The sequence below is a fragment of the Erithacus rubecula genome, assembly GCF_903797595.1.
Source record: "Erithacus rubecula genome assembly, chromosome: 10".
Taxonomy (NCBI): Eukaryota; Metazoa; Chordata; class Aves; order Passeriformes; family Muscicapidae; genus Erithacus; species Erithacus rubecula.
Window position 1 is genome coordinate 29,433,611 of NC_136662.1, and position 14,156 is coordinate 29,447,766.

At 44.3% G+C, this 14,156-nt stretch overlaps 1 protein-coding gene and 1 long non-coding RNA gene across 5 annotated transcripts in view; both read right to left on the reverse strand.

Annotated features, from left to right (window-relative positions):
• Positions 1-2,171: 2,171 nt before the first annotated feature.
• Positions 2,172-5,185, reverse strand: LOC306806021. The gene is made up of 3 exons (XR_013775363.1): positions 5,103-5,185; positions 4,062-4,152; positions 2,172-2,413 (listed from the first exon to the last, which is right to left on the reverse strand). It is a non-coding gene; the product is annotated as an uncharacterized lncRNA (long non-coding RNA).
• An 8,137-nt stretch (positions 5,186-13,322) lies between these two features.
• The window catches only part of CCDC180 (coiled-coil domain containing 180), a 30,063-nt gene continuing 29,229 nt past the window's right edge, over positions 13,323-14,156 (reverse strand). For all 4 annotated transcript variants that reach the window (XM_079313759.1, XM_079313761.1, XM_079313760.1 and 1 more), the window contains one exon: positions 13,323-14,067. In XM_079313759.1, coding sequence (XP_079169885.1) covers positions 13,936-14,067 — 132 coding nt within the window. In that variant the 3' untranslated portion in view covers positions 13,323-13,935. The remainder of the gene's footprint in view (positions 14,068-14,156) is intronic.

Genomic DNA, 14,156 nt, shown 5'->3' on the forward strand with positions numbered 1-14,156 from the left:
AAAGGCAAAGGGACTTGTGAGAATCCAGGTTAAGTACATGGGATGAGCAGACAGGAAGAAACCTCAGAGACCAATTACCAGGGGACATGGGAGTGTCACAAGGGTGGGGTTAGGGCGTGGAGGCCAACAGAGAAACAGGGTGGGAGTGACCAGAGACTGAGGGACTGGGAGAGGGGCTGACCCAGGAAACAGGACAGGAGTTGCTTTGGCCAGATAAGACAGGATTGTTATCAAGAGAAGGCAGCGAGAGAGGCCTCTCATGTTTCCTAATAGGGAATGCCTTTCTAAGTCTCCACAGTGACGCTGTGGAAATTCTTGGAACCGGGGATCCATTGTGACATTGCAAAACCAAGAAGACCATTTTGAAACTACGGAACCTCATGAAACCAAGAGCGCATTGTGTCGCTGAAAAAAAAGGAGACCATTGTGACACTAAATAACCTAATGAAACCAAGCATATACTAGGACACAGCAGGACCTCATGGATCAAAGGGACTTGCAATGGAACAAAGGCAAAGTGGCACCATGGGACCTCATGGACCCAATGGTTCATTATTACACAGAGGGGCACTGTATAACCAAGGGTCCTTTGTGACACTGCAAAACCAAGGAATCCATTCTTACCCGTGGAGCCACATGGAACTGATGCCTCTTGAGGCTATGTAGGCCAGAGACTAGACAGAGTTAAAGGAATAAAGTAGGTATTTATTAAAAAGAGCTTCTCAGGACATACCTTGGGCAGTATAAGAGCCTGGCTGAGGCTATACCCTGCTATAAACTGTAACTTCTTCCTATGTATCCATAAGAAGGAGCTAGGCTTAGGATGGAGATAAACACAAGGTTCAAAAGAGGCTCCTTGCCTTTCTTTATTTCATGGTGGTCCCAGGGCAAAAGAGGAAGAGGATCTCAGGTCTTGGCTTTTTCTAGGAAAGGGTCAGGGAGGGGATATTTGGCTCTCTGCCAATAGGATAGGGACAGGAGGGAAGAGGTAAGACCTTCCTTATACCTCTGGTATCGAATTACAACATCTCACCATTTTCTGTTTATTAAGTGAGGGCAAGATATTAAATTTATTTTGATTGGGATTGTGATTTTGCCCACCATTTGTAATTGGTGGGAGAATTAGATTATTCTATGTTTTTAATTTCTATGTGATTGACTACAGAGGTAGAAGGAATGATACCATTCATAGCTTTGAAAACTAGGTGACATAGGATTCTGAATGCCATTATTACAAGGAAAATAAAAACAAAGAATAAAAAAATTGTTTTAACTATAGAAGTCCACCACCCTGAGAACCCCCAGCCTTTGAACAGTTCATTGAAGCAATCTTCTGATTCTTGCTTAACTTGTCTGATCAATCTGTTCATGTTTCAGAGGGCAGCATGGATGTTAGGAGTTTTTGAGGTCAGATTCATACAGCAGAGTCCTTCAAATTCCTGGCATTCATGTCCATGCAGTAGCAGAAGAAAATCTATAGCAGCACGATTTTGGAGTGTGGCCTGCCTGGTAATTTCCTCATCTTCTAGGAGGGAACTGATGGCAGTTGATGTTAAGTTTGCCTGTTTAACCATCCAGCACTCTAGGTGGCCTAATTCACCTAGAGCTTTGGCTGCTGCAACCCACGGAAGAAACACAGACACAGCAATTCTTTTTTATTTGGCCCAATGGAAAATATCAGCATTACAGTTTGGATCCAAATTGTCAGCACTTCTCTTTTGTATTTTTCCAGCCAATTTGTTCTTGTGAGTCCAATCACTAATTAAGGTTTTGTTGGGTGCTAACAGGGACAACCGCCCGAAGGTACATGGCCCTCCTAGAAGTCGAGAAGGAATCCCTGCCCTTGCCCAGTCTCCACAAATTAAAAACAGTCCCTTAGAGAGACTTTTGGGACTTGAATACATTGGAGTGCCCATTGCAATATGATATAAAATATTACACCAATGTTTGGCCATAAATTCTTTATGAAATTGTCATATGAGATGGAACTCTTTAGTGCTAGTGGGTTTCGGGACAATATAAAAATGAATGCAGTATTGTGCTGGGTAGGAACCCAATAACTCCAATTCTTGGGTTCCTGAGCTCCTTTGGGCAGCTTTGACAGCAACTCCTCTGGGGTTTTTACGCATTGCAGCTTGCTGCCTAGGATTTTTATCATTGGGCTTTTGCATTTCAAAGCTGGCTGAATATTCTCCAGCTTTCAATGGGACTCCTACCAGGCAGGTGGACATAGGATCCTTTGCTGCTGCAGTGGACAGACATATGTTTTCCTGTTGGAGCATCTGTGCCAGGGTCACCCAAACGTTTTGACGTGGCTGAGGGACGATCCATGCCGCTGCCAAACTGTTCAGTGTTAACAAGAAGACAACTTGGAAGGGGTTCTTCACGCGGTTGAGTGGAGGGTAGGTTTTCTCTAAAAGGAAAAACATACATTTTAAAACATATTAAAAGTATCTGTCTGCCGGAATGTCATTCTTTATGAAGATTTTTCCTCTTCTTTCTGGCGGCGTCTTCTTTTTGAAGCAATGGCTACTTGCTTCTCATCTCCTGCTGGAGCTGGATTTTTTGGAACAAAAGGTTTCATCCACTTTTGGGGAATCCACTGAGGGCCTGAGGGAGTGGATATGCACGCATAACCATGTCCCCAGGTAACAACTCATAGGGACCTTTGGTTTCCCATGTTTCTGGGTCCCTAATCAAAACTAGTGGATGCTGAGACAACTTGAACTGTTTACTGCTGTTAAAGTGACATACCACAGGAGGACTCATGTTTTCAAATGAACAATTCATGAAATTGACAGTGAACAGGGCTTTACAGAGCTTTTGCTGTGGAGACATCCACACAGTGGAACTGCTCTGTCTAGCCAAGACCTGTTTGAGCGTCTGGTAGGCATGCTCAATCACAGTTTGGCCTGTGGGGGAGTGCGGGATGCCAGTTTTATGTTCCACTCCCCACTGCTGGATAAACTCTAGGAACTCCTTGGATATGTATGCTGGGCCATTATCTGTTTTGATTTCCCCAGGGACCCCCAGCACTGAAAAGGCTTGCACTAGGTGTTGTTTAGCATGAGCAGCCTTTTCTCCTGGAGCTGCAAGGGTGTCTGCCATACGGTTCCCTTCTGTGATCTTACCTGGCAAATCCGTGTGTGATTTCACATGCATCACATAGAAGGAATGCTCTCTGTGTGAAACCAAATAGATTAGTTTTGGCAGCAGCCTAAAGAGCTGCTCATTATTGATGTCTTTGAGCACTGCCTGCTCCACCCTGGATAGTACCCCAGCAACATAAGCTGAATCTGTTACCCGATTAAGAGACTCTCAGAACTTTTCAAAGGCTTTCACAACTGCATCCAGTTCTGCAATCTGGGGTGACCCCTCCACAAACTTAACATCAGCTTCCCAATGCTGAGTCTGTGGATTTCTCCAAGTCATCACTGACTTGTGAGAGGCCCCTGATGCATCTGTGAACACTATGAGAGTTTTGATTAGTCTCCGACTCCTCTTTTCATGAGGAATGAGATGGAATTCCTCATTGAACAATTTATGAGCTGGGCCATGGACTGATATCTGTCCACTGTAGCTATCCAGAGATATTTGAAGACTGGCATTGCTCTGGAGCAAGTGCTCAAACATTTCTTTGGTTAACCTTTAAGGAGAGTTCCTTCCCTCCTCAGAAAGTTTGACCGGAAGGTGAATGCATGCAAAGTCACAACCAGCCAGCTCACGCAGTCTCATCCTTGCCTTCTGAATCAGCTGAGCCATCAGCTCCTGTGGCTGAGTGATGGTCTTGGATCTTTGGTGGGAGAGGAAGACCCACCAGTTTCTGTGGGACAATGGTCCGTGCAGTAATTTCCAAGCCCAGATACTTCCCAGGTGGCATCCTTTGAATTTTATCTTCCTGCAATTGAAATCCAGCAGAGGTTAAAACTTTAACCACTAGGTCAAGTGTGTGTTGGAGTATTAAGTTATTGGGAGCACATACCAGCACATCATCGATATAATGCAATATGATAGCTTCCCTTCTTTTTGCATGCACAGGGGACAGTAATGAGGCTACATACCACTGGCAGATGGAAGGACTGCACTTCATACCTTGTGGAAGCACTTTCCAGTGGTAGTGCTTCATTGGGGCTTCTCGATTTATTGAGGGAACTGAGAATGCAAACCTTGGTGCATCCTCAGGGTGTAGGGGATTTGGAAAAAAACAATCTTTGATGTCTATAACAGCCAAATGCCAATCTCAGGGAAGCATTGTTGGAGATGGCATCCCAGGTTGAGGAGATCCCATGTCCTGAATTACATTGTTTATTTCTCTGAGGTCATGTAATAATCTCCACTTGTCTTTCCCTGTTTTTTTTTTTTACAAAGACTGGAGAATTCCTTGGGCTTGTTGTCTCTTCAATGTGGTTTTTTGCCAATTGTTCCTCTCCAAGCTCCTCAAGTGCCTTAAGCTTTTCCTTTTTCATTGACCACTGTGCTACCCAAATTGGAGTGTCACTTAGCCATGTTAGTTTCTGAGTAGGGCACTCCACAGTGGCCAGTTCTAAAAATCCCGAGGAGTTTTAGGGATAATCATTTTAATACCCCACTGTGACATGGAGTCCCTGCCCCATAAGGGACACTTGTAATCTATAACAAATGGATGGACACTTGCTAGTTTTCCATCCAGCCCCTCAATTTGCACAATGCTTTTTGATATTTTGGCCAGTTTAATTCCTTCTATACCCTGAATTTTTCCAGCCACGGGTTGCAGATCCCAGTGTGAAGGCCATATTCTTTCCGGGATAATTGTTACATCTGCACCTGTATCAAGGACACCTTCCACATGGAGATGATTTGATTTATGTGTAAGGTTGCATGCTAAAGAGGTTTTTCCTCACCCACCGTTTCTACCCAGTAGGCCTCAGGTGATTTTCCATCTGCTGTGACCTCTGCCGAAATGGGAATGGCCTGGGCTAAAATCTGCCCTTCTGCCAGGTAGAATGGTGGCTGAGAACAGCGTGCTAATATTATGAGGCAGGATATTTTTCCTTTCATAATCATAAGAGCTATTTCAATTTCTAAGGGTGTGTGTGCTGTGTCTCCAACAACAAAATACTCACTCTCCATTTCCATGTGAAATACAGTCATGTCTAATAAGCTGCTTGACAGGTCCACTGTAATAATTGTCCAATCAGTAGACCTGAAATGAAAACCTTTGGTAGTCTCCAGCCTGACACGGCCACAAGGCTGCTGGACCTAGTTAATAGAACATTTGACATTTTATTTGTTTTGTATACCCACACCTTTTATCCCTTCTTCCCCATTTGTTTTTAAGAGAGAGGCTTTTGCCAAAGTAGTGTCCACAGTATTTATATCTTTGCGCTGTATGTTAATAGCGAGCTTGCGCTTTCCACTCAGTTTTTTTGTTTGTTTGAATTCTTTTGTTTCTGGTTAAGAGGGCATTCCCTAGCAAAATGTTCTTGCTTTTTACAGTGGAAGCAGGTGACATGCTGCAGCTGTTCAGGTGGCACTGGCTGCTTTTTGCTCGTGGTGTTTCAGCTGCTGCAGGCTGGGATGGTGCTGGCCTTGGATTCCTTTCTGGTGTACTGAACAGTTTTGCTTTACTGGTGCATGCTTCTATCATTTGTGCTAAAGTTGGTTCTGGATACAGAGGATGACTTAGAATAACTCTGCAACATGCTTCATTGGCATTTCTCTGTGCCATTTCTTTAATCAAGTCTGTCTGGGTTGCTGGATCATGTACTTGTATTTCCACCTGTGTACACAGACAATCCACAAACCTCAAAAAATTTTCAGAATCATATTGTTTAACATTAATATAACTACCAGTTATTTCAAGAGTTGGTATTTGATTCAAAGCTTTTTCAGCTATATTACAAATTTTATCTAAAACAAATTTAGATAACACTCGAGTTTGTTTTTCAGGGCAATGGAAACTCCCTTCACCACATAAATGATCCAGTATAATATTATTATCCTCAGAATCTTTGGAATTGTCAGGGCTTTGGTGAAGTTCTGTTAAGAGAACCATTAAAGAATGCTTCCAAATATTAAACCATAAATCATATTCTGAGGGAGTTAGCAGACACCTGAAAAGGTCTTTCAAATCATGGAGAACTAATTCATTTGAAGTAAAAGTTGCTCTCATCATGCCTTTAAAAATTTCACTCCCTCTGCCAAATTCTCTTTGTACTTTGCAAATTTCCTTTTTATCCTGGTAAGACAATGGTTGATAAATCCTCTTGTCATTTTTTCTACCCACATAAACTACAGGAGCGGCTGAAGGTACATAGCTTTCCAAGTTTTGAGCTTTAGGGCTAGGTGTGTCTTTATCTGTCAGCCTGGGAGACAGTGTAGTCTCCCTCCCTGCAAGGACAGCATCACTGCTGTTAACTGAACTTTTTTTCCTCCCCCATTGCCTGCAGTCTCTGGGCTATCACTGGGCTATCAGGGAGGGGATATTTGGCTCTCTGCCAATAGGATAGGGACAGGAGGGAAGAGGTAAGACCTTCCTTATACCTCTGGTATCGGATTACAACAATACCCAAGATCTATGATGGGTCATGAGTGTTCACACTTTGATAAGTTTTGGTCCCTTTACGTTTTCGAGTTAATTGTCCAATTACAGCTTCAGGTTGTGAGGTCTCATCCTCCCAGTTTTTCTCCTCAGTTCACTGTTGTTTATACAATTTGGGCATGAAGCTGCATCAGTGTCCTTGGTTCTTGGGCTGGAAAAGGATTGTTTTGTCTACCTAAACTGTGAAGAGAATTTGCTACACTTTATATGAAGATCAGAGCTATATACTAATGCAGTACAGAATCTGAAAAATATGAAAGCTAAAACTTAAGGCATTGGAACCAAGGGTCCATTGTGACACTACAGAGCCTTATGGAACCAAGGGTGTGTCACTACATGACCTCATGGAACCATGGGTCCCTTGCAAAACATGGAACCAAGGAGACCACTGTTATGCTGTGGAACATCATGGAGCCAAGTGTCCATTGTGACATCATAGTGCTCTATGGAACCTGGGGTCTGTTGTAACACTGTAAAAACAAGGAGACCATTGTGACACCTCAGAACATCATTAAACCAAGTGTCTATGGTGACATTATGGGGCTTCAGTGAACCAAGAGGTCATTGTGCCTTTGCAGAACAAAGCAGAGCAATGTTACACTGCAGGGCCATATGCAAGTAACAGTATAGTGTCACACCGTGGTACCAAGGGCATAGACATGGACTTCTGGCACTGCAGAAGCAAATTGAACCAAGATTCTAGGGTGAAAGAGTTGAGCCTCATAGAAGAGTTCATTGTAACACTTCAGGGCGTCATGTAACCAAAGGTCCATTGTGACATTGTGGAAACAAGGAGAGATTTGTGACACTAGGGACACAGAAATCTAAGGATCCACTGACACTCAGAGGGATATAATGTAACCAAGGGTCCAGTGTGAGACTGCAGAACCTCATGGAACCAAGGCTCGATTGTTGCACACTGGGACCTAATGGAAGCAATTGTCCATTGTGACACTGAAGAACCAAGCAGTCTGTTGTGACACATGGGAAACCCATGGAACTGAGGGTGCCTTGTTGACACAGCAGAATGGAGACCATTGTGTGACACTGAAGAAACTGATGAAACCAATGGTCTACAGTGAATCTTAGGGGCTTTATAAAACAAAGGGCCATTGTGACACAGCACTGCCCCGTGTATCTACGGGTCCATTGTGACACTGCAAAGCTTCATAGAACCACCAGTCCATTGTGACACAGTAGAGCCTCATAGAACAAATGGTCTTTTGTGACACAGAGGAGTCTTATGGAACCAAAGGGCCATTGTGACATAGATGGGTGTCATGTGACTAAGGGTCCTTTGTGACACTACTATGCCTCATGTAACCAAGGGTCCATTGGGACATTGCAGAACCAATGGCAGCATTGTGACACCTCAGAACCTTATGGAACCAAAAGTGTATTCTACCACTATAGGGCCTTATGAAACCATGGGTCCATTGTGAAATGTGGAACCAAGAACAGTGTTAGGCTATGGAAAGCCTAATTGAACCAAGTGTCCATTGTGACACCATGGTGTTGTATGGAACCCAGGGTCTGTTGTGATGCTGTAGAACCAAGGAAACCATTGTGACACCTCAGAATACCACTAAACCAAGTGCCTGTTGTGACAATATGGGACCTCATCAAACTGAGAGGAATGTTACATTTGTCTTTACAAATAAGTTGTTGATCTGTTGGTAGATAAAGTTAGCACCTAGAGATAAAAGGAACAATGGGAGGGATTACACTGATTGATGAATGGAAAAAGAGATTTGCCTTTCCAAACAAACTGTAGGTTTTCTAGTAAATGAAATTGGGTAACAGAAGATGAAAGAAGCAACAGGGGGTGAAACTATGAATTCTACAAGAATTAAAAATTAAAAGGAAGGGTTATACATTAGAGAGGGATCTCAGGTGTCAGGTTTTTCGGGAAGTCTGTGCCTCTCGAGTACCTCAGCCAATGGAGAAAGAGAGAGGGAAAAGTGGCCGGGAAATTAGGATAAAAAGAAGGCTGCATCCTCCAAAAATCCGAGAGATCCCAGGGGAATGCCCTATGGCTGCTCCCTTTATTTGAATAAAACAAAAAGGACTCCTCTGTCTCCTTTTTGGACATAAACCTCTGGCGTTTGTGGGTTAATTTTCCTTACAAAACCAAGGGACCATTGTGACACAGGTGAGCACCATGTAACCAAGGGTACGTTGTGACACTGCAGAACCAATGACAGCACTGTGACACCTCAGAACATCATGCAACCACATGTATCATGTGACATGGTTACAACCCGATTAATTGTAGAGGAGCAAAAAGACCTCTCTGTGAATTGCAGAAATATTCCCCTGTCGGGGGGTTGGTGTTTGTTCCCTTACTTTTCCACCTCTTTTGGGAGAAATTTTCCCATTATCATGCTAAGGAAGCTTGCCGAGCACTCCCAGCTCCTGATTGCTCAACAGCGAGGGCTGGGGTGGGGGCGGTCTCTCTCTGGCTCGCCGATGGGGTCTGAGGGGGTCTGGGGACTGCTTGTTTTCAACCGACACCATCCGAACGCCGGGAAGCGAGGCTCTCTTCAGTCGGACACTGCCTGGCCACCTGGTCTGGTCCAGCCTCCTATCTCTGAGGACACACCTGACCACTAGGACCCAAACAGTGAGCGGGGAGCCCTTCCTCCATCCTGCTACCTGGGACACAGTGAGGCCAATGCTGCCTCCCCAACTCCAGCTCCTGTCTGCCACCCCCGCAGCAGCAGGGCCCTGCCCCGCCTTTCACCACTGGAACCGGACACAGGAAGAGTGTGTCTGCGGCTGAAAAAGGACTGGAACTGAGTTATTTGCTCTGTTTTGTTGTTAATTTCCATAGTTGTTGTTGTTTCTGTTCGTCCGGTTAGATATAATATTAGTACAGAGCTCCACATCTCTGCCTGAGAGTCCCTGATTCAAAAACTATAATAATTTGGGGAGTGGGGGCTTGCATTAACCATTTCAAAGAGAAGCTTCTACCTTTATTGGCAGACACCTGTCCTTCTGTTGGGGGTTGAGTGTTTTTCTATTACTGTGTCAATTGAAAGAATTTTTCCCATTATCATGCCAATGGAGCTGGCCGAGTTACACCCAGGATCTCTAATGACTCTAGACAAAAGGTGTCAATTGTCGTGGCTCCCGGAGGGGCCTATGAGGCTTCCGGGAGAGGACTCAAATTTCCGGGAAGCTCGGAGGAGGACACCCAGACCTTCAGCCCACGCGGCCGGAGCACAGGAAAGCCAGACCCTCTGTGATCACCTGCCCTGCATCTGCCCCCTTCCAGCCTCCTGCCTCTGTGGACACAGCTGATCACCCGGACACACATGGTGAGCAAGGAGCTGCCTGCTCCAGCCCGTTCCCACCTGAGACCGGCGTGCCCGCTGCCCCCCCCCCCCCCCCCCCTTGCCTCCGTTCCCGCCTGCCCCTCGGCAGCTCCGGGCTGTGGACTAAGCACAGAAACAGCGTGCTTGCATCTAAAGGGACTGACACCGAGTTATCTATTCTGTTCTGTTAGCAATTTTAACAACTGCTGTTGTTTTCTGCTTGTACAGTTAGATATATTAGTAAAAAAGCTGTTATTCCCACCCCCTTATCTCTGCCTCAGGGTCCTTAATTCAAACAATTATAATACTTGGGGGGGAGTGGAACCAAAGTCTCTGTTTCAAAGGGAAACTTCTGCCCTTACTGGTAAACACCTGTCCTTTCAAACCAGGACACCTTCAAACCAGGACATCCCAAAAACAAGATTAAAATTCAAACTAAGTTACATGTTGATAAGAAAAAAACATATATTTACACTTTACTAACATAAAAGGGGCAAAAAGAAAGAAAGGGGAAAGAAGAGAAAAGCTAGAAAAAGCTAAGATTACTTTAAAAGCATAGGTTAGTTTTCTACCATACTTGCTTCATTTCCACCAGGATGGGAAAGGAGGGGGGGATGATGCAGTTTTTGCCTTTTCTTTTTCTCTGCTGCTCTAAGTGGCTTTATCTGCATTTTCTGCTCTCAGCGCTGACAGCTCAGCTAGAATGCAGTCAGTTGTCTTCTGCTATGAAGACAAAGTATATGATTCCTGCAGCTCATGAATGGCACTGATACTCGTGCTTGCTAACTTTGGAAGTGCAAGAGCAGAGGGTGTTTTCCCTGAGATGGTGGTGTCTTGGCTATTGGAGGATTTTCTCAGTTTTGGGACAAATTTAAGAGAAGACACTCTGCAATGAGTAGTCTCCTCTGAAGGGTTTTAACAATTCCATCAATAGAAAATAATACTAATACTAAGGAAAGTGAAAAGAAAACAAAACCAGTAGTTTATTAACAACAGACTGCTCACAGAACTCACTCCCTACCTTACACAGACAGAGGAACAAAGACCCAAAAATGCCCAGAGAATAGGGCAAACATTGAAGAAATACCACTTCCTGACACATAGTACAAGAGATGGTGCCAGCTTTCATGCTGACGTAAGTGGAATTTCCACGTAGGAGTAGCAGGAGGAGGCAAAAAACCTGGTGGCTCTCTGGGGCCAACCTCCTCTACAGGGCAGAGGAAGCAGCTTGACTGGAGTCTCTTGCTTTGCTTTCTCTCCCCGGCTTGGCTCCTTGAGTCCTGGGGCTGGAATGGGGCAACTCTGATATTGCTGGTTCCCACTCCTCCAGTCTCAGACCAGCAGCTGCTCAGTTTACCTCAAGGCAGCTGAAAGATTGCCACTGCAGCTTCTCCACTCCAGGGAACAGAAAAGCCTTTTGTCTGGGACAAGAAAACCAAGCTAGCCTGTAGCAATGTATTTGAATAGTTTAGGCCATAGTTTATACCAGGTGCATCAGTGAAGAAATTTTTAGCTGTTTTTCAGTCCTTTTACCAAACACTATGGAATTCATCAAGGCGACTGAATCATAAATTGTGCTAAATTGGGAAAGAAGCTGCAAAATAGAATAGTGAGATTAGAAGAAGGAAGATAAAGGTGGACAGTGAAGCGGTGGACTGTAAGCAATCATATTTCCTGCAATGTGCATGCAGAGCACGTGGACAAGATAGAGGCACCAATCAAAAAATGTGTGATAACGTGAATATATATATATATATATATTAGAATATATAATTAGGGTATAAGGTACACAATAAAGTGGCTTCTGCATAATCACATTCATTCGTCATTCGCAAGTCCTTTGTTCCTGTACTAGCCAAGCAAAACCAAGCCACACAGCACCATGGAACACCTGGGTAGTGAGGCTTCAAATATGCCCACCAGAAAGCCCAAAACTCCCCCTCCCTAGTTCCACACACACCGGGTCCCTGGCCTTAAAGATAACAGCAACTATTTTTGGGCATAAAATAGAGGATCATGGAATAGACTATTACCATAAATCACTTCAAGACAAGGCTTGAGGTTGTTTTCCCAGCTCTTTTAAAATCTGTTTTAGCTGGCAGTGGTGAAGGAAAGGGGCCGGGGGGATTTGGTCACAATTTCTTTCCCTCTTCCCTAGTTTAGCAAAGGTTTTGCCTCCTTTTTTATGGACCCGTCTCTATTTAGAGAAGAATTTAGGAGAAAAACACTCTGGAATGAGTGTTTCCTCTAACAAAAAAGGGTTTCAACAATCTCTTTCTGCCAATAAGAGATTAATACTAGTGGATGAAAGTGAAAAAAACCCCAGACATTTGAGAGAGTGCCCACACAGCACAGCATGAGGGGAAAAAAAAGAATAAATGTTAAATAGTGAATTGTCACACCTTACCCTCCCACCCCTCCCCTCACATATACACTCACACTGGAACCTAAAAAAAGAAAACAAGCCAAAATTCCAGGGAAAGAAAAAATCTCCACAACAAAATGTCACTGGCTCCTGTCTCAGAAAGGGAAAAAATTCCAAAGGATTCACACCACAGCTTGGGCAAAACAGATGAGAACCTGGTGAATCACTGGCCTGGGTCCCCTCTTCACAGCAGATGAAGCTAGGGGATTTGGTGTCCTATCTCTTGTTCACTCAGCTTTTTCAAGGTCTGGGGCTGGAATGGAGTAACCCCTTGCCTTCTCACTGGTTCCTGGCTGATTCGTCCTCCATCGATTGTCCTCTCTGATCTCGAACCAAAACCAAACCATCCAATTCAAGGAAAAAACCACTGAAGGATTGCTGTCACAGTCTCCAAGGTCAGGGGAAGGGAAAAAACCCAGCTTCTTGTTTAAGCTAACAAAACCTAAGCAAGCTAAGCAGAAAAAGGAATCCAGTCCATACAGCATGACAGACGCCTGGGCAGCGATATGTTGAATAGAGCATGTCAAAGACCCCCAAGGCTCCTTCTCTCCTGGACCCACCTTAAAGCTACAGCAACCATTTCTGGGCATAGAGGGAGAGGCAAAGGAGCAGCATAGGAGGGGCAAGTCCGTACAAAGCAAGAAAGGGGAAAGCAAGAGAAAAGAAAGGGGCAAGGGAGGGGCAAAATAAAAAAGGGTGAAGGGAGGAGCAAAAGAAGGGCAAAGCAAGGCAAGTGGGGGTAAAGGACAGGTAGGGGAGCAAGGAAATGAAGGGAGGACAAGGAAATGCTGTGGAACCTTTCTGGAATGGAAAGAAGACCCCTCCCTGCAAATTATTATAATTTCAAAATTATGGGGGGTCCAGGCAAAAATATAGGGAAGGGAGGGGAAGGGGAGGGGAGGAGAAGGGGAGGGGAGGGAAGGCAAAAGCAAGAGCAAGACAAAGGCAAGGAATGGCAAGGCAAAGGCAAAGGCAAAGGCCAGGCAAAGAGAATGGCAAGGAATGGCAAGGAATGGCGAGAAATGGCAAGGAAAGAAAGTGGTAGGCAAAGGTAAGCAACTCAAGATAGAAGTAGGAGAGGAAAGGCAAGGAATGGGAAGGGTAGGCAAGTCAAAACTCGTTGAACCAGGACAACATAAAATGTGTATCTTTTTCAGGCCAGCCATCTCCACTGAGAAGTCTCTGTGCAGAGGTGCTTGGGCAAGGGGCCTTGATGCAAGGGTATTTAGTTAGGGATAGTTTTCATCCATGCCTTAGAGAGTTTTCAGACCAAACCAGCTCACAGGGGCAAAACTGCAACAAAATCCTGTAAACTCTGCTAATAAATACGGATTACGTGCCCTTGCACAGAGGCTTCAAGTGCACAAACACATGCGAATGGTACCAGATAATACTGTAAGTCAAACCAGGTGGTTATATAAATCATAAAGATGAGTATAGTAGTAGTCTTAAGACTGCACATGAGGAAACAAGAATGGTAACATGGCAAAAGAAACAAAAAGGCAAGAAAGTAGCTTCTTTCAATGCAGCAGATTTGTGAGATAAAAGTATCAGTGGCATTCATACAAACATGTCAATTTACACCAACAAAGTTCAGCAACATTTGACTGATCTCAGACATAGAGTCGCTTTATCTTCTGGACAGATTCTTCCCACCAATCATTCCAACGCTGAATTGCCAATAGCTGAGCTGAACTTTCTTCTTTGATCTGGTCAAACATCTGTTCAACTTTACTTCTGTATTTCTGTATGAAAAAACCCAATAATTAAGGACAAAATTAACAGTGACAAAATAAAATTTTATTTGCCTAAATCCAAGTTCTGATCCATTGTG